Source organism: Leucoraja erinacea, chromosome 9 (genome assembly GCF_028641065.1).
Source record: "Leucoraja erinacea ecotype New England chromosome 9, Leri_hhj_1, whole genome shotgun sequence".
In the NCBI taxonomy this organism is placed as follows: Eukaryota; Metazoa; Chordata; class Chondrichthyes; order Rajiformes; family Rajidae; genus Leucoraja; species Leucoraja erinaceus.
This window is the reverse complement of record NC_073385.1, coordinates 58,572,370-58,598,785: the sequence shown is the minus strand read 5'-3', so window position 1 is coordinate 58,598,785 and position 26,416 is coordinate 58,572,370. Positions and strand designations below refer to the sequence as shown.

The window sequence follows — 26,416 nt, the reverse complement described above, 5'->3', positions numbered from 1 at the left end:
CCCACCAGCCGTCACATACAAAAGTAATCCTCCGTCAGTTTCGCCACCTCCAACGTGACCCCACTACTCGCCACATCTTCCCATCTCCCCCCATATCTGCCTTCCGCAAAGACCGCTCCCTCCACACCTCCCTTGTCAATTCTTCCCTTCCCTCGGTCCACCCCCTCCCCGGGCACTTTCCCTTGCAACCGAAAGAGACGCAACACCTGTCCTTTTACCTCCCCCCTCGACCCCGTTCAAGGACCCAAGTAATCGTTCCAGGTGCGACAGAGGTTTACCTGACTCTTCCAACCTCATCTATTGCGTCCGCTGCTCGTCAGCAGATCTATTTACCAGCGGAGGTTGGGCGATCGTTTCGCCGAACACCTCCGCTCTCCGCAATACCCAAGCTGATCCCGGTGGCTCCTTTCTGACGATTGTCTCCCCAAAACAGTTACGGAAATTGGAGGAATCACCAATTCCGTTTGCTTTGCTCCATGCAGACACTGACAGTCCTGATGACTCTTCACCCGTAACACCCCTCCCTTATTTTCAGAGATCCCCCACACCCACCCCGCCCCCGTAGGGTTTCGGCCCGAAACGTTGCCTATTTCCTTCCTATATTCCCTGAGCCAGCTTTTTTGTGTCGATTCTCCAGCATGGAAGTTAAGCCATTTGGAATTTCCAAAATAGATTGCAGCAATCCTCCTTAAAAGACCTCCCCATCTGCCCTTGACCAAAAAACGATTGCAAAACTATCACTAAGTGCTTTGCTCCATGCAGACACTGACAGACTGATGACTCTTCACCCGTAACTCCCTCCCTTATTTTCAGAGAACACGTAAGTACCTATATTCCCTGCCGTAGTGTGAATGGAAGGCAATTCACTGATTGCAAATTTAAAAGAATCTGCCCTTGAAAAACGTGCCTACCTGTCTACATGTCAGCGTTTGGCTTAATCTTCTTAATAAACTGTCAAGTTCCTGGTGGTCCACTGTTTCGTCCCTATTCCTGGGACCCAATGTTACACTCAGCAGCTCCTTTGAAAGGGACAAAAAACAATTAGGCTATGGGTGGTGAAAATTGAAAAAAATCATATCAGGATCATGAATTTATTTTCCCTATTAGACCAATGCATATTTGAAACTTCAAAGAGACCAGCACACAGGCTTTGATTAGTTGGGAAAATGTCTCAGGCTTACAAGACTGAAGTTGTGATCCTCTTGTTCTTGGCCATTGCTGTCCATTCAGATTTTCCCATAGTACTCAGAAATATTCCAATCTCTTGGGTAGCTTTCATGCTTTGAACTCAAGCCAGTGAATCTCAGCAAAATTTATGCACGGAGAACGTTGCCTGTGGCCCTAACCTTTGCCTTATTTCTAACTTAACACAGCATGACAGCCACCATAGTTACTCAGCTTTCCAGGACAAAGCTATAACATTTCTCAAGTATGAGTCCTGTTGAGAACAAAACTCACAAAATGAGAATATCGAGACACTGGGGAGCATAAACAAGGAGACACAAGTATTTTCCTCCAAGGCGCATAAGGCTACATTACTGACCAGAGTGAAACATTAGGCAGTGAGAGCGCTCTGGCACATTTACTTTTCCGGTTCGAATCAGCACTCATCAAACAGTTCTCCTTTCCACAGCAGGTACACAAAAAAGCTGGAGAAACTCAGCGGGTGCAGCAGCATCCATAGAGCAAAGGAAATAGGCAATGTTTCGGGCCGAAACCCTTCATCAGACTGAGTTTCTCCAGCATTTTTGTGTACCTTCGATTTTCCAGCATCTGCAGTTCCTTCTTAAACTCCTTTCCACAGCAGCCTGGTCTGCTGTATGTTTCCAATATCTGCAATTAACACTATATGACTTTATTTCAATCCTCTACTGCTTAATAAAATCAGTAGCCAACTGCAGGAATCCAAACCAGGGGCAAGCAATTCTAATCAATTAAAACTAATTAGGTCGATATATCGCAGATAGCTGCTCCAATCACACATCACCAGGAAAATGAATATAAATTATAGTCTCATAAAATAACACAAATAAAAATTCCATATGATATACTCAATTTATCAGGCTCCAATAGAAATGAAGATGGAAAAACTGCACATGTTTTGTTTGTTGTTAATCAACAACTAACTTTTGCAGTATCCCTTCGTCTAAAGTCAATGGATATATTTTAAGGTGGAGATTGACATATTCTGAATTAGTAAGGGTGTCAGGGGTTAAGGGGTGAAGGCAGGAGAATGGGGTTGAGAAGGAAAGATAGATCAGCCATGATTGAATGGCAGAGCAGACTTGAAGGGCCGAATGGCCTTATTCTATGAACCACCTCATTAAGACTAATGGAACATACCTTAAACTCGCTGGCTACCTTGGAAGGAGAGGGTGCATTGTGTTTACAGTCCGGAGGGCAACCACCCGTTGTTCCGGAAACTTCAGTTGCATTTGCCGATTGCATGGTTCGAGATTTCTTCAGTCTTTCAAAGCTGAGGGTCATTTCTTTCTTAATTAAAACTGATGACAAAACAGAAAGAGAGCCTGACGTACAGAGCAAACCAATTGGCACTGCCATCGGATGCTGCACTTTAAGCAATGCACCAACATAACACACATTTGTTATTCACCAGCACCCGACAGTGATTGCTGCTGAGGCTACAGATTAAATCAAGGCATGTTTTCAATGTCCTTTGTTAGTTGTTATTGGTGCAGTCAATTAATGAGCTAATGTGCAGTAATTTAATGAATATGCTACTATTGAGACACAAGAGACTGTAGATGGTAGAACCTTGCGCAAAACACAAAGTGCTGGAGTGACTCAGCATTAGTGGAGGGAGTGTTTAGTTTAAAAATATAGCATCAAAATAAGCCTTTTACCACATCAACTACTGATCTCCCGTTCACACTAGTTCTACATTATCACTTTTGCATCCACTCCCTAGACACCAGGAGCAATTTTACGAAGATCAATTAACCAACAAACCCACACGTCTTTGGGATGTGGGAGGAAACCGGAGCACCTGGAGGAACCCACACGGTCACAGGGAGAATGTGTAAAATCCACACAGTTAACACTGGAGGTCAGGATCAAGCCTGGGTGTCTGGTGCTGTGAGTGCTACCAGCTGCCCCTTTCAATCTGAAGGCTTCTGATCCAAAACGTTGTCTGTCCATTCTCTCCACAGATGCTGCCTCACCTTCTGATTTCCTCCTGCACTTTCTGGTCACTATATGCCAACATCATCGCTTCAAGTTAACATGTTAACATTATCACTTAATTGTGTAAACTTGTCAATCACATTGACGTGATAAATTGGGGGTCACTTTATCCGGCCCCTAATCCCAGCCAACACCATCTACCCCGAGCCTGGAGATTGTTCAGCAAAACCCTACCTCATCCATGCTGCCCCAAATATTAATCAAACACCTTTGGGAGAGAAGAGGAGAATAGAGAGGCCGTGTTATGTGGTAACGGGAGGTTAGAAGAGGGGGATAGTGAGACCGGTGGATGCAGGGCCAGTAGTGAATCCTCTCTGCCCCCACCCCCTCCCTTGGAGAAAGACCAGTTGTGCTCCTCCGTACCTGTGATGTTGGTGGACAGCCACGTGCAGGCTTTCTCCGTTGCGAGGCGAGTTGCTATATCTTCTGCTGTCCTCAACACCTGCGTAGACAATGGCTGGTTCACAAAGGCAAAAGCAATAATGCAACCGACATACAGCAGTGAGCAATCAACAAGGGTTAGGGAGCAGATAGAGCTGGGGTGTGGGGAGTAAACCCGATGGGAGAAGGCATCCAAGTGAAAGAACATCTAACAGCCACTTGATATGGGAGAGCTTCCCCTCTGTTATCCTTTCACAAGAGACAAGCTGACAGGGCTGTAATCTCCCTCGAGGCTCAGTACGAGGGCGTAATGTTCCGAATAAATTGATGGGGAAATTCCAGAGTACAAATTATAACTAGTAAAGCTTTATAAATCAAAGTTCTTGACCTCCCCTGCCCACCGTCAGGAGCTTTATGGCTAACCCTAGATGACCACCACGGGTGAGGATATGGCAGGGTCAGGAGAGAGTTATAATGCTATGGGGCTGAGTTACAGGCAAAGACTACAATAACAAGTAAATTATTTCCTCTTTAGCAAAATACCAAAACCATGCATGTTGTTGCTCCCACCCAGCGCAATCAGTGGGAGCTAATGCTGCACAAATACATTTGTGTTTATTGGGTGTTTTGTTGTTTATTATTATATGTATGACTGCAGGCAACACAATTTTGTTCAGACCGAAAGGTCTGAATGACAAATAAAGGAATTAATCTAATCTAATCTAATCTAATCAACCTCCTCCGTGTCTAATTCACTCTATAATGGCCTGTCCTGTGGACTGGGGAGTCTGCTTGCTCTCCATGCCAATCTCTACTTTCTCCTCAGAGTTAACTGTTAGCCATCGTGATAAAACTTCCTCCTGCTGCTGCCGTGACCACAGCAATGTCAGTGTATTCTCATGGTCCGTCCCCCACTTCTCTGAGCATCTCATCGCATCCTTGAATAAAATTCTTGTTTGTTACCACCCACCTAAGTTTGCCAGCTGGATAGATTGTCAGAGGGGCTGCTGAGAGATTGTTTCCCAAGACTGAAAACTGGATCAAGAGATCAAAAACTCAGGATAAGACTTATCAGATAGGACAGATTTAAAGAGATACTTATTTATGAGGAGGATAGTAAATGTTTGGAATTCTGAATCATGGGCACTCAGACATTGAGTGTATCCAAGACTGAGATCAACAGGCTTCTCGACACTCAAGGGAATGGGAGCACAGAAACATAGGAAATAGGAGCAGTAGTAGGTCATTTGTCCCTATGAACCTGCACCACCATTTAATCTGACCATGATTGATCATCCACATTCAGTTCCCTGTTCCCGCTTTCTTCCCTCATCCTTATCTTTCAAGTCCTCGGAACAATATCCAACTCCGTCTTGAATATATTTAATGATTCGGCTTCAACAGGGTATGGGGATAGGTTGGGAAATGGAGCGAGGCTATGAGTGGGGTTCCATAGGGGTTTCAGAGCTTCCATTACATTTTCATATGCACGCTGATAAGATCCAATTTTACCTCGCCTCCACCCTTCCCAATTTTCTCCGCAGGAGTCTCTATACCAATCAACTATTCTGTTCTCGATAAAGATAAAATGCCTCCAACTAAAGATAGGGAATATCAAGGCCAACAGCGTCACATTGCTTCACAAACTGCCCACTAGAAATGGACTTGTTGCCAGGTGCCAGATGACCTAGTGCTGATGAACAATGAATATCTCTGGTTTCAGACACACAATTTGTTGACCTTTGAACTGAAAACTTAGCAACTGCCTATTATGTTGGCGTTGGTATCCTGTGGACCCGAGAAATGAAGTGTCCCCACCCTCCCACTCCAGGTAACACCACTCTCGGAGTGGAATTCAGTAGTTGAACAAACCGAGGCAGATGTCTCTCCTGGAAGCAGCACTTGAATTGCTTCAGGTCCCTTTCTGCTACAGAATCTGAAAAGTAAAATGAAGAAAATGAACATTACAGGCTGCTTCTGGGTAACGAATGGGTTCCGTTTTTACAACGTTTCTAAGTCAATTCGATAACCATCCCTCCACAGTAGTGTAATAAATGGCATCAAAGCACATAGCACTGATACAAAAGAACAATTACGAAGAGTGAAGAGAGGGAGGAAACTATTTGCTGTTTATAAGAATGAACATATAAACGTACACCAGACTTTTGAATTTAAGGAAATTAGGGGAGCGTATTCATACGTGGAGGTATATATGAATAAGCTCCCATAGTATCCTTAAATTCAAATTAACAATGACGGTGGTATGGATTCCGAACTGGCTTACTGATAGCAGACAGCGATGGAAGGATATCGTTCAGGCTGGAGGTCTGTGACTAAATCCGCATGGATCAGCAGTGGGACCTCTGTACATGAGACAATAAACTAAACTACACTAAACCCTTAACGGCATTGATGTTTGGTTTCATTACATACATTTCTGTAACAGGAATGCAACTGTTGCTTTATCGCAGAACTACCTGCATCAGAAAATAGCTGAAGGAGAGCTGCAGTTTTTAAGAAGGAACTGCAGATGCTGGAGAATCGAAGGTTACACAAAAAAGCTGGAGAAACTCAGCGGGTGCAGCAGCATCTATGGAACGAAGGAAATAGGCAACGTTTCGGGCTGAAACCCTTCTTCAGACTGATCGGGGGCGGGGGTGGGTGGGGACAAGAAAGGGAAAAGGAGGAGTAGCCAGAAGGCTGGGGGATGGGAGGAGACAGCAGGGGGGCTGAGGAAGGGGAGGAGAGCAGGATAAACTGGGAGAATTCGATGTTCATGCCCCCAGGATGCAGACTCCCCCTTAAGGTGCGGCATTTTCCGGTGATGTTTGGCCATGGAGGAGACCCAGGACTGAGAGGTCGGAGTGGGAGGGGGAGTTGAAGTGCTGAGCCACCGGGAGGTCAGCTTGGTTATTGCGGACCGAGCGGAGGTGTTCGGCGAAACGATCGCCCAACCTCCGCTTGGTCTCACCGATATAGATCTGCTGACATCTAGAGTAGCGGATGCAATAGATGAGGTTGGAAGAGATGCAGGTAAACCTCTGTCGCACCTGGAACGATTGCTTGGGTCCTTGAACGGAGTCGAGAGGGGAGGTAAAGGGACAAGTGTTGCATCTCTTGCGGTTGCAAGGGAAAATGCCCGGGGAGGGGGTAGTACGAGAGGGAAGGGAAGAATTAGGAAGGGAAGGAAGAGAGCTGCAGTTTATTGACCGATGGATTGTAATTGATTATGCAACCACAAAGAAATATCAAAATATCATTCTGGGTAGAACAACCTTGACCCTGCTAATGTCTAAATTGCAAATCTTAGTCCCAGTTTCTTCATTCATGGATGCAAGCTCCCTTCTGGTATGAAGATTTATGCAAGTTCTTTCCTTGCACTCTGTGTGAAGATATTCAGTGCTTAACCTGCCTAGTTATTGTTCTACTGTTTTGGATTCCCCTTCCCTGCCTAGAAGCGTAGGGTTTCTCCACAGTCCCTCACAGGGACGCCTTCCCCACACCTGCTCTGTATTTCTGTTTATCCATCACAAAGGTCTATCGGCACAAACCCTGTCTGTGATTCACAGTGACCTTGCATCAACTGGCATTTAAACCACTCCCACATGTCAGACGTGCCCAATATCAACTGCTCCTAACATTATAATTGACCATACTCCAATTTAGCACCTTCCTGCAAGGTATAGACTTATCCCTATTCAAACCAATCTTACCACTTATGGATTTGTGATCACTAGCCCCAGAATGCTGTTCCACTGAAACAACGATCAGCTGGCCATGCTCATTTCCCAACACAAGGTCAAGTATGTTCTCTTCTCAGGTTGGACACACACTGTTTCAAGAAGCCCTCCTAGATACACCTAACAAATTCTTGCCTTTGACACTGAGCACGCCTCAGTCAACATTGGGGAAGTCCCCCACGAATACAATCCTGGTGCTTTGGCCTTTTTCGGTAATCTGTCTACAAATCAGTTTCTCTATCTCCCGCGTGCTGTTGGGGGTCTATCATACATTCCCATTACAGTACAAACACCTTTCTTATTTTTAAGTTCTACCCATTTCACCTCAGTGGACCACCTCTCCAATATGTCCTCTCTGTGCCACCACGCCAGTCTCTCTGATTAGGAAAGTAACTCCTGCACCTCTTTCCCCTTTCCCTCACGTCTGAAACATCAAAACACTGTAACATTAAGTTGCCAGTTGTGTTGTTCTCTCAACTACGTTTCCACAATGGCCACAACATCATGGTCCCATGTACTGATGCAAGCTCTAGGTTCATCTGCTTTCCCCACAATACTCACTACAGCCAACCCATCAACGTCACCATATTCCTTCACTCTCCCTGCCTTCATTTGAGACTTACGGTCCTATCCTCTACCTTCCCATTACTCCTTTCAATTTTTGACCTACTACTTTAGTTTAAGGTCTCCTGAGTAGCACTAACAAACCTCCCTGCAAGGATATTGGTTCCTCTTCAGTCCAGACGCAACCTGTCTCTCTTGTAAAGGCCATCTCTGCCGCAGAACAGATCCCAATGGTCTAAAAATGTGAAACCCTGCCCTGCATCAACATTTATATGTCCCATCTTCCTATTCCTACCCTCACTAGCAGGTGGCATTTGGGAGAAATCCCAACATTATTAACCTTGAGGTCTTGCTTTTTATTCTTTTGCTAACTCCCGACATTCACTCCGCAGGAACATATCCTTTTTCCTATTTATGTTATTTGTGCCAACGTGCACAATCACATCCCGACTGCTCGCCCTTCCTGAGAATGTTCTACACACATCCTGGGCCCTGGTACTGGGGGGGGGCACAGAATCTACTGCCTGCTCCCTAACTAATGAGTCTCCTATCATTATGGTTCTGTCTGACTTTTCCTTTCCCCACTGTGCTTCAGGGCCAGGCTCCAGAGCCACATGCCTGACCGCTGCTCTGTTTTACCACCACTGGCTTACTCAACAGTATCCACAGTAGCAAACCTGTTGTCGACAGGAATGGTCCCAGCTGTAAGGTGAGAGGGGGAAAGTTTAATGGAGACGTACGGGGCAAGATTTTTTGCTCAGAGAGTGGTGGAGGCTTGGAACACATTGCCAAAGGTGGGAATGGAAGCAGATACAATTGTGGCGTTTAAGAGTCTTTTGTATAAGCAAATGGAAATGTAGGGAATAGAGGGATATAGATCATGTGCAGGCAGACAAGATCAGTTCAGCTAGGGATCGCATTCGGCTCAACCATTATGGGCTGAAGTTCCTGTACTGTACTGTTTTCTGTTCTATGTCCACAAGGAGCTGCAGCTGAACGCTCTATCTGCAGGTATAGTCAGTCCTCAAGGGCATTGGTAATCCCCCTGACTTCCAACAGGAGGAGCTTCCACTATCCCACCTGCCATCTCCATTGCACCAAGACGGTTGTACACACAAAAATACACCAAATAGACCTCTACCGTAACCTGCCAAAACCCTCTGCTCAGCCATTTACCCTCAAACACGGCATTTCACCGCAACACACAGCCTTTCTCCCAACATGGCCGCTCGCAATAGGCATGTCTCCGTGCATCTCGCAGTGCCAATCAAATGGCTGTTTTTTTAAGTCCCGCCTCTCACTTTAGAAAAAAAACGTTAGATTTTGCAACCACCAACTTTGTTCTCAATTTTTGAAGATAAAAAGAATAATAGATAATTGATTACCAGAAGACCAAAATCAGTTTCTGCATTAGACTGTAGTAAATTACAAAGAATCCGGAAGAAAAGTCAAAACGCCCAGCAGGTCAGGAAGCATCCAGGCAAAGATAAACAGTTAATGGTTCAGATGTGACGAAAGATCTTTAACCTGAAGCGCTACCTCTGTTTATCCTACCACGGATGCTACCTGATCTGCTGCATCTTTCACATCATCTATTTTTTAGTTTTCCTTTATCTGCTGTTTATTTTAGTTTTCAGGAGATCTTTAGCTATCCAGCTGAACACATCATTAAAACTCCATCCCTCAGGGAAGAAGCAGGAAATTGGGCTTCACCTCACGTCTGATAGGCTGCATCATTGGATACACCTCTGCATTTGTTTATAGAATCATACAACACAAGGTGTAATTGAGGCCATTGTGACTGTGCCCATCCAATTGGACTATTGTCTTGATCTTTTTTTCAGATCTCTGTAAATATTTAATTTATGCTGACCTACTATTCCCTGTATACTAGTTCTATCCTACACTCTAGGGTCAAATCATAGAAGCCAATTAACCTACAAACCTGCACGTCTTTGGGATGTGGGAGGAAACTGGAGCACCCAGAGAAAACCCATGCAGTCACAGGGAGAACGTACAAACCCCGTACTGGCATCTCCCGTAGTTAGGATCGAACCTGGGTCGCTGAAAGGCAGCAGCTTTAGCACTGCCACCCTATTCAAATGTACATCCAATAATTTTGAAAGTTGTTACTGATTCCACTGTCTTTTTGGGCAATACTCTTCATCGTGCAACGAGAGAGCACTCGATGGAAGGATTCAGGTATATCCCATCAGCAACCAGAGTGCCCTCAGATGCTAATTTAGCTTGTTCTATGAAGTGATTAAACCTTCACCACAATTCCTCTTTCAAAGCAGGAAGGAGATTGGTTGCTCGACAAACATGCACAACAAATCTAACAGACACTTACTCTTTTCCTTTGGCCACTGCCTGTCTGCCTTCTTCACAGAGCTGATGGGTTACAGCTTCAAGCAGTTTGGGGAGGTTAGACTCCTCGTCCTTCATTTCACTGTGTAACTTTGCTGTCCCACGTCTGACCAACTCAGACACTAGCGTTGCCCTAGGAAACGGAGTAAAGGCCATCATTTAAAATTACTTTTACTGCTGTTTAACAAAATAAGGACAGCACCCAAAACATATCAACCTAGTCCTCTTATTTTTGTTGTGTAGTCATGTCCAAAGTGTGGTGGAGTATTGTGTCCTGACGGAATGCTGGAATAGAAACTTATAGCACAGAACGGGCCCTTTTTACTTCAATGCCAACTGTGATGCCAGATGATGTTACAATGATACAATTTATTTGTTGTCATTTGAACCTCATTGAGGTTCAAACAAAATTTGGTTTCTGCAGTCATACACACAAGAAAAAGAACCAACACACAACAAAATTTACACAAACATCCATCACAGTGAATCTCCTCCTCACTGTGATGGAAGGCAAAGTCTTATCTCTCCCCCTGCACTCCTCATTCTCCTCCCGATGTCAGAGTCAAAGCCCCCGGCAGGCGATGGTAAGTAAGTCCCGCGGCCATTAAAGCCGCGCCGGGCGATGCAAGGCCACGCTCCGGCTCTTGGTGTTGGAGCCCCCAGTGGGCGCTAGCAAGTCCCGCGGCCATTTAAAGCCGCACCGGGCGATGTAAGGCCCTGCTCCAGGTAATTTTCAATTGTTGATCCAATGCTATGCCTTCTGTCCAGATAACTGCCCAAATCCCTTTTAAATGTTATAATATTATCTGTCTCCAGAACCATCTCTGACTATAAAACCGTCATCCTTTGTATCAAAAAAGTAACCCTCAGATCTCTTTCAAAATTTTCACCTTAATGCTACGTTCTTTACTTTTGGTTCCTCCTTCCCTGGGAAAAGATTCTAACTATTTATCCTGTCCCTGCCCCTTATAATTTTGTAAACCACTATCAGGTCACTCCTTAACATTTCAGTAAGAGTATGCCTTCTGTTCATGCACTCTCTTCATTGCTCACACATCCTTCCTGTGGTGTGGTGACCAGAACTGTGCACACTACTCTTAGTAACCACTAAGGTTGCAACATGATGTCCCAGCTTTTCTAAGTAATATCTCAGCCTATGAAGACAAGTACACTAACTGATATCTTCGCTATCCTATCACCCGTGTCACCACTTTAAGTGAGTTATGAACTTGCACCACAAGGTTCCTCGGTATATCAACACTCCTCAGATTCCTTCCATGTACTCTACATGCCCTGCCACAATTTGACCTCCCAAATGTATTCCATCACACATGTCTGGATTAAATTCCATTTGCCACTGCTCTGCTCAACTTTCCAGCTGAGAGTTCTTTGCTTCAAGTACATCTAATAATACCGTACTCGGTTATACCGGACAAATCAGCATTCCACCCCTCTTCCCCATGGTGCATTATATTGAAGGTTTACTGTATATTAATAACCCTGCAGGGCAGACATGCAATTGTTAAATGCATTTAAGGTTGCATATTTTGGTGGGAAATACATGAGAGGAGAGATCTGGATACTGCATGTGCACATATCATTTACGATAGAGGTGCAAGCTTGCCAAAGCAAAACATTTTATTCCTCAAAGTGCAAACAGCCTGTGCAGTGGCTTCCCACAGATCATCCTACATCCTGGTTGCCTTTACATCAGATCTTTGCGATTCTGTCCTGACATGCTGTTGAGCAAACAGTTGATGCTGATTTATAAGGAATGCGAGTTATTATTAGCAAAAGAAACCTCACAGTAATGTTCTGCCCCTAATTTAAGTGTTTTATTTCACTTACTTAATATGCTTCACACAATTAGATCCAACTCGTTCAGCCACAAACTCCACTGTTTTGCGAAGTGAGGGGGGTTGATTATGAAAAAAGGCTTCCTCCAACTCTGCCTAAACAAGAAACAAAAATGTATATACAGATTAGTTTGTTATATACACCATGGTGCAATGAAATTCCTTGTTCGCGTGTAGCTCATAAATCAGAATGTACATACAGAAATGCTAAATACAATGATAAATAGGGTTATAGTACAATTGGAAATAGCACAAAATTAATGACAACAGTGGCATAACCAAATATAGTTAAAGTAGATTCAAGATAAATTATATATATTTGGTGTGATGCAAAATTCTTCCAATTTAGTTAATACCACACTCAATGAACAATACAATCTATTCACTAAGTTGAATGCCTGCTGTGATAGTTTACCAGTTAATGCATTCACTGTTCACATGATACAATGTCCTTACAGAACACATTATCTGTTAGTCTGTGTTAACTAATATCAGTTGCAGCAGTGAGTTTGCTAAATTGATCATGGGGACCTCAAGGAATTGTGTCATTCAAGGCAATGCTGGAAACATTAATACTAAATCATGAGGATGGAACATTCACTTAGGTTCTGGGAAATTGACAGAGCCCAGCTTGAGCCAGGGGAGAACAAGCAACAGCCTCTAACCTTCCATAGCAGTGAAAGTTTACCAAGACAAAGAGAAAACAATGCGGTCGAATAGGGAGCAGGAAATAAGAGAGATCTTTATATTTCCAGAACAAAATGAATCAAAGTTGCTCTGAGAAATTTAAAGCTATTAAAGTCTATCGTGAATAAACCCAATATTCCAAATATTTCACTATATCTGGCATCAGTTATATTCAGTCAATCAGTTATATTCAGGTTAATCCACGTATGTATGAACTGAATCTGAGCCTATCAGAGTTTAATATCATGGGGTAGAGGTGATCTGACTGAAATGTAATGGATTTGATCGTGTGGCTGCTGAGTGTATGTTTTCCTCTGTTGAGCTATTAGGACTGGGGGAAGCAGGGTTTCAGAACAAGGATTCACTCATTCAAAATTGAGATGGTTGAGATTTTTAGGAGAAATTTATTCTCAGACAGTTGTACCTCTTTGGAATTGTTCACCCAAAAGAGGTGTGGAGGCAGGATCACTGAATATTTTCAAGATAATGCCAGATGTTTAAACTACAAGGGAGTCAGGGGGGGTATCGGGAGAGAGGGGGAAGAAGGCGAGACCAAGACTGGCATAGACGCGATCATACTGAATAGTGGAGCAGTCTCAAGGGACTTTTTGTTATGTTCTTATTAATGAATGCAGGCGGCACGTACTGCAGATGTCAGATGCAAGAAGCAAGGTATTACCTGGAGTTTCTGCTGTGACTGTGATGAATCTGGCACTACAGGCTCTGCTGAAGTTGGTGTGATCTTTCTCATATATCCTCCATTTTTTATCCCATTACCAACTACATAGGAAGCCAACAACTTGCGTAACTCACCTGCAATACAAAGCCACATGAAGTCTCATCACAATTAAGATTAATGAATACATCATTAGCAGATAGAGACCACACAAGGACAAAGATAAGCATCTTCTTACGTGGTTTGCTCTTCTGTATAGTATACGTCCAAAGTATTATCTCAGTTGTTTTATCTCCACAAGCACTGCCTGAGCTGTTGAGCATTTCCTACACCCATAACCTGCATTCCACCACAGCTTTAATATAATAACAAGGAACTGCAGATGCTGCTTTATACCAAAGACAGAGAGAGGTGTCAGAGATAGTCCAGATGAATTTGAGTGCAAGGTGGAAGTTACTGGTGAAATTAATTACATTAACAAGTTCTGCATGGCGCAGGAGGCAGCCCTATGCATCATCGATGTAGCATAGATAGAGTTGGGAGATGGTGCCAGTGTATGCCTGAAACAAGGACTGCTCAATGTAAAAGACAAAAAGGCAGGCATAGCTGGAGCCGATGCGAGTGCCCATGGCTACACCTTTAACTTGGAGAAAGTGAGAGGAGTCAAGAGAGATGGTGCTGAGGATGAGGGCAAATTCTGCCAGACAGAGGAGAGTTTAGTAAATGGAAATTGATTGGGTCCCTCCTCACCTTGCCTCACCTGGATTCTCACCGATTTCCCCCCCTCCATTCACAATTTGCAACTCTTCAATCTGTCTGTTCGCACCTTCTGATTTAATGTCTGGCCTTTGTTTCAACCACGTCTATCAAAAGCTCCCTCCCTTTGTCCGCCCATTAGGTGCCACTCTTTGTTCAAGAAGGAACTACAGATGCTGGAAAATCGAAGGTACATATTCATATTCTGCATATTCATATTCGGAATATTCATATTCCGCATATCCCTCATATTCCCTTGGGGAACCTGCATCCGGAGGGCATGAACATTGAATTCTCCCAATTTTGTTAGCCCTTGCTGTCTCCTCCTCTTCCTTAGCCCTCGAGCTGTCTCCTCCCATCCCCCAGCCCTCGGGCTCCTCCTCCTCCTTTTTCCTTCCTTCTCCCCGCCACCCCCTATCAGTCTGAAGAAGGGTTTTGGCCCAAAATGTTACCTATTTCCTTCGATCCATAGATGCTGCTGCACCCGCTGAGTTTCTCCAGCATTTTTGTGTACCTTCGAGGTGCCACTCTTTGTCTTGCTTCACCTCTCACTCAGCTCCCCCCCACCCCGCAATCAGTCCTGACCCAAAAAATTACCTAGGTATGTTCTCCAGAAAGGCTGCCTGACCTGCAGAGTTTCTCCAGCACTTTGTGTCCTTTTGTACAAACCAGCATCTGCAGTTCCTTGTTTCTACTTATTTTCCTGTAACCCTAATGTGAATAATTTGTGCCCCTAGATTTCTGTTACTTTACCCATTGAAAACATTTCCAAAGAAATAAATGTGGCCTTATTCTTCCCAGCAGAATGTATTCTACCGATAATATGTCTTCTGAGTTGGGAATCATTTCTCCACAGCCCACAAAAGCAAACCTTAGAGCAACTGGCTATGAAAGGCCTACTGTAAATCTGAAAACGCATCATTCAACCAAGGGCATGCAAATCAAAGGTGGATTTTTTAAAACCTGCTTAACAGAAGGAATGTGAAGCTAAGGGAGGTAAATGGGTTTGAATAACCAACCAGCCAAGATCAATTTAAATGTTGCACAAGTTCAGAGTACTGAATGCCTTTTTCCAATTATCAAAGAGGAAAGATTACACATGTAAAGGGCACATACAAGAAAGGAGGAATCCTCAACTTCATCGATCAGAAATCCCCTGCCGAAAGTCGGAAAAATCGGGCCAATTCTGCCTCAGCGGAGCCTCGAGGTCGGGGCTCTCAGCTCCAGGTTGGAGACTCGCGAGTCCAGCTCAGCTCCCCCTGCTGCCTCATTAGGCCTCAGCGCAGTCCCGCTGCCGGAGCTCAGAGAAGGGGGATACGACATCTGAGTTGGCCAAGGTCGAAATTCCCCCGTCGAGTTCAGAATCGGCCCAAAAAAAGTCAGCCAGCCTCTTTCAGTCCCCCCTCTGCCTCCGGACATCGACCGTCGGTCGCACTAAAATTTAACTCCGCCACAGAGGCCTCAACAAAGCAGAGAAAAAAAAGTAAAAACCGACGGACTGCAGGCGAGCCGCAGCTGTTCAACAGCGCCGCCGCCATTTTAAACAGAATAATGCCATCACCTGCCCTGACAGCTCATGTGTGATTGTACATATGGTCACCGTCAGAGACGTCACACCAGCCTCCCTGACAGCAAACGCAACTTGCACAGCCATGTTTTCAGGACCTGCGTGGACCAGCCGGTAGGAGTATTCGTGGACATATTTAATCTCTCCCCACACCATTCTGAGGTTATTATCTGCCATACGACGACCATTATTATCCCAGTGCTAAATAAAAACTAAGTGGTGGGTCTCGATGGTTACCCTCCAGTGGCTATTATCCCACCATCAGCCTACCAGACTGGAATTAATTTACCACTACAACATGTCCAGGGCAGACACTATCCCCCTGCACCTTCCATTCATCCCTGGAGCATCTGGATAACAAATGCACCTATTTCAGACTGCTATTTATTAACTATAGCTCTGCCTTCAACACCATAATTCCAACCAAGTAATTTCCAAACTCCTAGAGCTAAGTCAGCGACCCTCTATGCAACCTTATCCTTGATTTCCTAACCCATAGACTGCAATCATTAAGTCCTCCATAACAATTCCCAATATTTGTGCCCCATCAGGCTGTGTCCTCAGCCCCTAACTATACTCACTGTATACTCTCAGCTGTGCAGCCAAACTCTGCTCTAACTTCATTTACAAGTTAGCAGATGACACGACAACAGTGGGTGAGATGGAGTACAGGAAGGAGCTAAAGGGCTTAGTATCTTGACATCATGACAATAACCTCTCCCTCGATACCGGCAAAATAAAGGAACTGATCACCAACTTTAGGAAGCAGGATGGAGTACATGCTCAATCTGTATCAAAAGTGCTGTCTTGGAGATGGTCGACAGCTTCAAGTTTCTAAGGGAAAATATCACCAACAGTTTGTGGTCAAGGACCACTCGCAGCCCAGTCATTCCATTTTTCTCCCCACTCCCACCAAGCAAAAGCTTGAAAACACATACCACTAGATTCCAGAACAGCTGCTTCCTTCCTTTTATCATACTATTGAACAGATCTCTCATAAGCAAAGGATACATTCCCAAACTCCCAATACACTTTGTTGTGGCCCTAGCACTTTCTCTGTGGCTGTAACACGATATTCTACATCTCTTTTGCAGTACTTGATGTACATGTATGACATGATTTGCTGGGATAGCCCACAAAACAACGTTTTTCATTGTATTTCAGTACACATGACAATAATAAAACTATACCAATAATCATGAAATCATCTTTTAAACTATCTGCGAATATAACAAACCCCTCATTTCACCTTTCTCCAGGTTAACAACATCTTTGAACAAATGTCAATAGGCAAGATGTCAACATGAAAAACAGATAATATTTAAACAATTAGCTGGGTTAGAGAACAATCGAAAGAAAAATAGCATGAATATTTCAGGTCAATTACTTTACACTGGGAATAATTCCAATTTAAAAATTCAGTAATTCTAATATACACTTTTTTTCTTACAGGCACTGCCTGATCTGGACACACTATAATATTTTTTGTTTTTATTTCATAATGTCCAGCAGCAACAGTTATGTTAGTTTTGGAATTAAGTGACTGAGACATATTTTTAATTAGGCATTGCTTTTCTAGGCATTCCCCGCCTAAATTCTTTAGGTTGGATAATTCAATGCTTATTAAATTAAAAATAATTTTAGTTTTCAGATACCTCTCAATCCCTTCCAAATAATGCACCTTCCAGGAATGTCTCTTACATCTGTTTCAACTTTAAACTTGCAGAGCCAAGCAATTTTCATCCATGTTAAACCTATTTACTGCTCTTTTCCCACCACGCCCACCAACATCCAGAATATACTCACTCAGGTATGGGCAACAGAGATAGAGCAACTGTTGGTCAACCAATGGAACGGAATCCTAAAAAAATAGGAAAAGCGTACAGTAAGTCAGTAGACCAAGGTGTTTTCCAGAGAAGGACATGCAATTGTAATTGATGATGCGCCTTAGTGGTTTGGGATTTTTTGTGATTAAATTTGACAATATCTATGAAATTCACTTTCCAAGGAAGTTCGAACTAGAGAATTAGCTGCTCTTCCTCGAGAGAAGGTTGATATGTGGTCAGATATAACATTTTCGACAATTCTACAAGCAAGCTGGTATATTTGGATATGAAGGTACTAGAATTTAAAACCCTTAAGGAGAGTGGTCAGTTTGTCCTTTGAATATACACTTGGCAACAACAGATTTGTTAATGTCAAAGTAACAACATTGTTATTTTTACAGAGATAAAAGAATATTGAATTAAGAACATAAAAAAGTCAAATCTTTTACCTCAGAGCCATTTTACTGTTTCAATTCTGTATCCCGTGATTTCCTTAACGTCTAAATATACAATGATCCCTCTCCTCAATATACTCAGCTTACCACAACCCTCGAGTATGGAATTTTCAACCTGTCAGTTTCCAAAATAACTTTTCGTCGTTCTCTAGGTCCTGAGCAAAATCGTGTCATACCCAATTTGGCACATATGATATATAGTGTTCCCTAATTGATCAATCACTTTGTATTCAATTAGTGTTATGGAAACACGCGCTGCAGCAGAACTACCTATGTTACTGTCATGTTCTCTCTAATCATTGTGATTCCCCACCTCGTGTCCCTCTCCTCTGTCACATCTGAATCTTCTGTGGAACATTAAGCTGCCAGCCCTGTCCTTCCCTCAAATTGTGTCCATGATTGTAATATTATGTTAATTCCAAGTGATGATCTATGCTCGAATCTCATCTGATTTACCCGAGGCTCCTTGAATTAAAGTAAATGCAGTTAAAGACAAAGATGGTAAAATTTGAGAACACTGCATGAGATGAGATATTGAAGATTTGATCAGTGGAGAAAAAAAAGGCAGATATTGGCAATTGAGATTGAGGGAGTATAATGCATAGGAAAAAACTTTAAAGTGAAATTAGGAGGACAAAAAGGGATCACGATATACCCGTGGCTAGTAAAATGATGATATATCTCAAGATATTTTATAAGAGATGAGGGGCAGGACAAAGCTTGGCAAGTGATAGATGGATACAGTAGAGGTGTGTTATTGATAAGCAGATGGTTGGACAAAGGCCAGAGGTGAAAAGATTGTTGCATCTTTGTTAGCCTCGGGCTCGGTGCCAGAAGACAGGCAAATAGCTATTGTTTAGTTAGTTTAGAGATACAGTATGGAAACAGGCCCTTTGGTCCATCGAGTCCGCGCCGACCAGCGATCCCCGCACACCAACACCAGCAACACACACTTGGGGCAATTTGCTTATACCAAGCTAATTAACCTACAAACCTATACGTTTTTGGAATGTGGGAGGAAACTGCAGATCTCGGAGAATACCCACGCAGGTCACGGGGAGAACGTACAAATTCCGTAGACAGAACCTGTAGTCGAGATCAAACCCAGGTCTCTGGCGCTGCAAGTGCTGTATGGCAGCAACTCTACTGCCACCTTTGTTTTGTTTTGTGCTTTGTTGCTCCTTTATTTAAGAAGAGCAACCGGGATACGCCAGACAACTACAGGTCAGTGATCTTTCAAACATGGTTAGGAAATTATTGGAGAATATCCAAAGGTGTAGGATTAATACTCATTTGAAAATTCAAGGGCTGATCAGGATCAGTCAGCATGGCTTTATACGGGTGAAATCCAGTCTCAGTAATTAGTTTTTTTGTGAACATTGATGAAGGAAGTGTTTCTACACGACTTAAAGCATTTGACGAGGTCCTGCACAGTCGGCTGGTATAAAAGGTTAAAGTGCGTGGGATCGAAGGTGAGCTGGCCATCTATTCAAAATTGGCTTGGTGATAGGAGCAAAGAGTAATGGTGGAAGGTTACTTTTCTAATTGGAAAACTGTGACGAATGGTGTACCACAAGGATCAATGCCTAGGCCTTTGCTGCTTGTGATATTTTTTAATGATTTGCATGCAAATGTAGGAGTTCTGATCAGTAAGTTTACATATGACAAAACAGTTGGTGTGTTGACGGTTGTCCAAGTCTACAGCAGGAATGCAAATCAGATGGAAAGTTTAACGGAGCAACGGCAGATGGAATTGAATCCTGACAACAGTGAGGTAATTCAGTTTAGGCAGTCAGAGTCGGACAGCAAACAGACACAGACATTAACCTATCAGCCCGCAAGCCTTTGTGGGAGGAAGCCAAAACATCCAGGGGAATCCCACATGATCATAGGGAGAACATACACAGTTAGCACCAAGGTGTTTGGCACTGTGGGAAGCAGCTCTGCTGGTTGTACCACCATGCCGCCTTGTGTCAAATAGGGGTAGGGCATATACAGTAAAATGTAAGACACTTTGTGGACCAGATATCAAGGTTGCCATGGCATGTAAGACAGGAGAAAGGTTGGACTTCAAGTAAAAATCAAGTATTGTGTGCAGTTCTGGTCGCCACACTAGAAAACACACCTGGATGTTATCTGGATTGGATAGGTTTAAGGTGAGAGGAAGGAGTTGTAAAGGAGATTTGAGACTAATGTACTTTTACACGGGGAATGATTGATATCTGATGCTCGCTACCAGACGAGGTGGAGGAGTTTGGATATAATTACTATGGTTGGTTTTGAATTAGTCCATATCTGGAATGAGCTGCCAGAAGAAGCTATAGAAGCAGATAGAATTATGACTTTCAAGACATTTGGACAAATAAATTTGTGCCAATGCAGGCAACTGGGACTAGCCCAGAATGACAACTGGGTCAGCAGGGACAATTTAGGCCCGTTTTGGTGCTGTACAGCTCTTCGACTCAACAAACATCATTGTCATTATTCAGCAATTTGTTAAACTTATGATTGATCTAATTAAATGACAAATAATAAGTTGTTCTAAAAATATTCAAATAACATAATCATTTTGCTACAGATTGGGATAATAAAACCTGGAGATATAAATCCATTTTGATAGATTACTTACTAAGCCTTGGTCCGATACATTGGTTCCAAATTCATCAATCTTCTCTTCATTGAAGAATATTTCTTCAGGAACTACAGGAATCTAAGAAGATTTCAACAATGCAACAATGATTTAATTTTTGACGAAGACTTTTCAAAATCTAGTTTATTCTCAGTTTGTTCACACAAGGCCTCACCTCTCAAAATGGAAATAGAAATTTTGCCCACATTTAGGATTAATTGAACTTTTATGGATGAAATCAATGCTATTTTGCAAATATTTGAATAATAAAATTCCAATTAACAACAGAATTTGCAACTCATAAACATACCATTCGGCCCAATTTGGTTCAGCTGGAGATCTTCCTACTCCACATCATTAAATTCTAAGCTTTTCCTGTCACACACTGAGCAAGCTTTCTTTTAAAATGTACTGAAGTGATTTGCCTCAGCGATTCTATGTGAAGTTCCAAGGTCTGATCATTCACTTGAATATTAGCTTTGCTGACATTCAGGATGGAACGTTGTTGGTGCCATGTGATGTGAAAATGGGACACCAATTTTCCTGTAGTCAGGCACGGGCACCTGGACCCCGGCGGGACAGGCTTCTCATTGGCATTAAAATCATTCCCTAAGATTGTGGGCAAAGACTACCATAGGCTGTAAGACTCTGAATTACTATTTCCACATTTTAATTTTGTTGGAAACAGACATACATACGTGAATTGAGAGTCCCACATTAAGTTGAGAGACATTTTTTGAAAGTGAACAGGGAATATTGATTAGTAGGACTGGATTTTACAATCCCTAAGGTTCTTCACCACAACTGACACCCTGTATTCTTGGGGGTGACCACTAGGTGATTTTGCTACCAATCAGACACATCTTCAGTTGTGTACCCCAACATCACTGGGTGTTTCGGCCTTTTATCAAAGACACCCTCAGTCGAGGCAGGCCCACCGCAGGGTGATCAGCCCTGGGTGTGTGTCTTATGGTTAGCCTCTAGATGGTCACGTGGCAGCCCAGATAGCATCTTTTCTCTTCAGCCAAAGCCAGTGACTGCTCCATTCTGCTTTTTTCCTTCCATCTACCTCTCTACCACTGACTGTGGCTGGTTGGGCTCTGGACTCGTGTCCGTTGGTGGGACAGTACTTGGTAGAGCTTCGCCTGGGGTGCTGATACCCTGTGGGCTGTGGTGGTTAACCTGCCACTGGGCTTAGAAGGCAATGGTCAATGCGAGGCCCCACACCAGGCTCTCCCAGGCACTTTTCGCTGCCCTGGTGGATCTTGAGACCCTTCTCTGATATTATCTTTTCAACTTTATATGTTCAACTTTAATCACATTTTCTGATGACACAGAAGCCCATCTCGTTTCAGCCCATCTTGTCAAAGCCGGCTCTCAATTCAAAGTCATTGCCTCACTAATTTTCCTGTAATGTATTTCAACACATTCTTTTGAACAACTCCACAGATTCTACTACTTACATACACACTTGGGGCAACTTACAGTGGCTAATTAACTTCCCAACATAACATCCTGAGTCATAGAAGTAAAAGTGTTTGTGTCCTCAACTTTTAATATGTTTTTTTCCAAATAGCCTTGAGTGCGGCTTTGGACCTTAATGGTCAGAATTCAAGGAAGGGTGCTGGTAGATCAAGTACCACATTTGCCCCTCCTACGCATATGTAATATCATTTCATACAGTGCTCACAGTTTCAGGAGATAGTCAAGCAATTGAATCTGTACTGTGCAGTGTTACAGTGGGGATTGTGGTCCCACTTGGTACCTGTTGTTCTTAGACAGTCCCTCTAACAGGTGAATGACGTGTGTCCAACAACGCAAAGAGCAAGAGGTGGCTCAAGGTTTGGTGGGTGGCTAGTTTGTTGGGCAGTATGTTCCAAATGTTGGATACATGGTTTCTGTGCTTCAATGTGTGGTCTTAAGCTTCTCAAATGCTTGATTGATTGAAAGATGCAGCATATAAACAGGTCCTTCGGCCCATCAAGTCCATGCCAACCATCGATCACTCACTCGGATGAGTTCTATCTTATCCCACTTTCCCACCTACTCCTACACATTAGGAGGAATTTACAGAGGCCGATTAACCAACAAACCCACACATCTTTGGGGTGTGGGAGTAAACTGGAGCAGCTGGAGGAAATCCATGCATTAAAGGGAGAACAAAAAGGTTCACCACAGACCGTACCCGAGTCAGCAACCAACCCAAACACTGTGAGACTGCAGTTCTACCAGCTGCGCCATCCCTTTTGAGCTCTGCCTCTACTTTGAGCAGTCATGGACTGGAGATTCCAAGGAGTCTGCGGTGATATTGCATTCTTCAAGGAGGCTTTGGGCATGTCTTTAAATCTTTTACTCTGTCCACCTGATAATCTCTTTCCAGTGCAGACCTTAGTTTTGTGAGTGGTGTAGAGTATTCAAATGATATGACGGAACATAATCAAGTGGGGGCAATTTGAATTTCAATATATGGGAGTCAAGGAGGGTGGTCAAGAACCAGAGGACATAGGTTTAAGGTGATGGGGAAAAAGATTTAGTGGGAATGTGAGGGGCAACGTTTTTTACACTAATGATGGTAGGTATGTGGAACGAGCTGCCTGAGGAGGTAGTTGAGGCAGTTACTATCACAACATTAAAACACATTTTTGGACAGGTACATGAATAGGATAGAATTAGAGGGATATGGGCCAAATACAGTCAGGTGGAACAAATGTAGATGGGGCATGTTGGTCGGCATGGGCAAGATGGGCCAAAGCGCCTGTTTCCATGCCGTATGACTGTGACTGTGTATTATCATCCATTCGCTCCACACACTTGCACACATACTTCACAATTCAGCAGATTGCTGTATTAATAACAAACCTTTTTTTAGTTATGAACCAGCTTCAATCCCACCCATATTGGATGGATTGCAGACCCTGCTTGTCATAGAATCACACAGAACAGAAACAGGCCCATTGGCTCACCGTGCCCATGCACCTACAACAATCCCAATCTTTGTTAATGCCCCCAAAGCATGGGGGTCAAGCCGCATGAATTAAAAAAAAAATCCTGAGGCCTAGTCATTAAAGTGACCATTGCTGATCCCCCAGGTGACTGAAATATCACAGTGCAATGCTCTTGGGCGGGGAACTGCTTTCAGTCAAATTGTGGATTCAATCTGCAGCTATTTGATGGGCCAAAATAGGTGCTTTCCAACTCCTCTGCAAAGATTTCACTCAAAACGGTCTAATCATCATGTAACAGCAATGGGAAATCCATTGTAACATTTGGGATATGTCAGTACAGGTCAAAGAAATCTAGTATGTTCATGAAACTGTGCACGTACTGAGAAGACAGTTACGTGGTGAGTAATTTCAAATAACATAAATAAAACTAACAATATAGAACTAGGACAGGAAGGAGAAAACGGTATGAATAGGTTTCAAATTAAAAGAGGGTTGAGGCCCTTAAATTAAATAATTTAAAACAAAAAGTTTAATGAACAACCGTAATTACCCCTTGAAATTCTCTAAATTTTGATGATTTTACATTGTTGAAATCATTGATGGGAAATTTTCCAATTGCTAGAGCAAAAACAGGCAAATAAACAGACGTGGAATGTTTTTCTTGAGCAATGTGACTGCCTTCATGTCGTGCTATTTGTATAGATTCCACTGTCCATTTACTGTGTTTTCAGTTATCTTCAGGAGCTTCTCAGTGTTAATATGGTAGCTCTTGATTCCCCTACTCTGGGTAAAAGACTGTGTATCTACCCTATCTATTCCCCTCATGATTTTATACATCTCTGTAAGAGCATCTTACACCCCCCTACGCTTCAAGGAATATACTCTTGCCCACTCTCCCCTTATAACTCAGGCCCTTAAATCCTGGCAACATTCTGGTTTGCATGCTATCCAGTCAGTGAAAGGACGATATATAAGAATACAATCAAACCGTCCATAGGGCAAGGATGAAGGATAAAGGGTACTGCATTTAGTGCAAGATATAACATTAAAGTCTGATAAGGTCCAATTAAAGATTGTTCAAAGGTCTCCAATGAGCGAGATGGGAGGGCTGGTGAAAGAACGTTTCAGTTGCTTGATAACAGCTGGGAGGAAACTGTCCCTGAACCTGGAGGTGTGAGTTTTCAAATTTCTGTAACTTTTGCCCGATGGGAGTGGGGAGAAGAGGAAGTGACCAGGGTGCATTTGAAACTATCTATACCAAAGCTCCAATGCTTTCAATCAGAGCAGCAATCTCATCACATATGGTGAATATGCTCCCACAAAGTTGTTCAATAGGGAAGAGCAATCCTAACACATTGTTTAAAAAAAATCTTGAAGCGAAAGCTGGCAGCCCAATTAATCCTATTCATGAATTGTTGCATTTATAAATTAGAACATTTGAAAAGCACATGACACAATATCCGGTCACTTCACACACTAAATCAAATCATGTAACTTTGATTACTTGCCTGGAAGAGCCAGCCGAGTACTGCAAGAATCAGCAGCTTGTTCAGGTAATTTTCCTTCTTTTCACTTGTTAGAACAAAGCATCTGTTTGATGAACAAGAGCAACATTTAATCATTTCAAAATAATCTCTTGGTCTGCTGTCCTGTCCTCTATATTCCTCACCAGGAGAATGTCGTTATGTTGCAGATAATCATTTACATTTGCAATGTATATAAGTATATATTCTGTATATACAGAATGTATATATTCTGGATTCAGCTTTTAAAAAAAAATATATTAGTAGATGATTCTGATATATTTTAATGCAATTGAATATTCTGAATGCAAGCCATTTTTAGATTCATTCATTCATTCAGTCCACTAACACCCATACATATACATACTGGAATAATAATGTGACATCATTCAAGACCAACATTTTGTTGGCATGCCTTTCACTGCGAAAGTTAAACACATTTTCAGTTTTTATTGCAAGTTTGCAGCATTGCAGTTTTGGATTTTCATTTGCTGTTCCTAGGCCTTTGCAGCACAATAACTGACTGTCTCATTTGTTCTAGTGGCCACACGGTGACAAAATAATTTATCGGTGGTAAAGAGTTGAGAAAATATCCTGAGGTGTGAATGATGCAATGTAATCAAGGTTCTTTCTTAGTTCTCACTACTGCGGGCAAAAAACAAATAGCCATTCATTGTGAACGAATGTTACTGTCAATCCATAGTTGCCCTACTAATCTTGGCTTACATGATAGGCCATGACATACAGAATTAACATCCCCTGATCTGAAGAGGGAGCCCATTCAGTAAATCTTCTCTCCGCCATCCAAAATTACACTATTTTAATCAATGTCATCGAATCATAGAATCATACATCGGCCCAACTTGCCCATGCCGACCAACATGCCCCATCTACACTTGTCCCAACTGCCAGCATTTGGCCATATCCTTCCAAAACCTATCCTATCCTTGTACCTGTCCAAATATATTTTAAATGTTGAGATAGTACCTGCATCAACTACAGGCTGAACATTGATTTTTTTCAAACTGGTAGTCTGTCCACTCCAATAATCCAGACAAAATGACAAGAGCTCAGTTTAAATTCTCTGAGTGGTCATAGAGGGCATTGCGAGTGGTGAACCCTCTATCCGGACCTGTCCCTCCATCGAAAAAGTGTTAATTGTTTACATCTAAACATTGAAATCCCTCATTGACCTTGTCTAATTCTATCTGCTGGCTCAATGTTGTCAGTTTTTCATGTG

At 42.9% G+C, this 26,416-nt stretch overlaps 1 protein-coding gene across 1 annotated transcript in view; it reads right to left on the bottom strand.

Annotated features, from left to right (window-relative positions):
- The window catches only part of cdan1 (codanin 1), a 123,874-nt gene that overhangs the window by 5,856 nt on the left and 91,602 nt on the right, over positions 1 to 26,416 (bottom strand). The window contains exons 17-26 of the mRNA XM_055640901.1: positions 25,162 to 25,243; positions 20,709 to 20,789; positions 17,605 to 17,659; positions 13,479 to 13,612; positions 12,105 to 12,208; positions 10,240 to 10,389; positions 5,458 to 5,521; positions 3,568 to 3,646; positions 2,344 to 2,504; positions 912 to 1,019 (exon numbers count right to left, since the gene is read on the bottom strand). Of these exons, the coding sequence (XP_055496876.1) occupies positions 912 to 1,019; positions 2,344 to 2,504; positions 3,568 to 3,646; positions 5,458 to 5,521; positions 10,240 to 10,389; positions 12,105 to 12,208; positions 13,479 to 13,612; positions 17,605 to 17,659; positions 20,709 to 20,789; positions 25,162 to 25,243 (1,018 nt within the window). The remainder of the gene's footprint in view (positions 1 to 911; positions 1,020 to 2,343; positions 2,505 to 3,567; positions 3,647 to 5,457; positions 5,522 to 10,239; positions 10,390 to 12,104; positions 12,209 to 13,478; positions 13,613 to 17,604; positions 17,660 to 20,708; positions 20,790 to 25,161; positions 25,244 to 26,416) is intronic.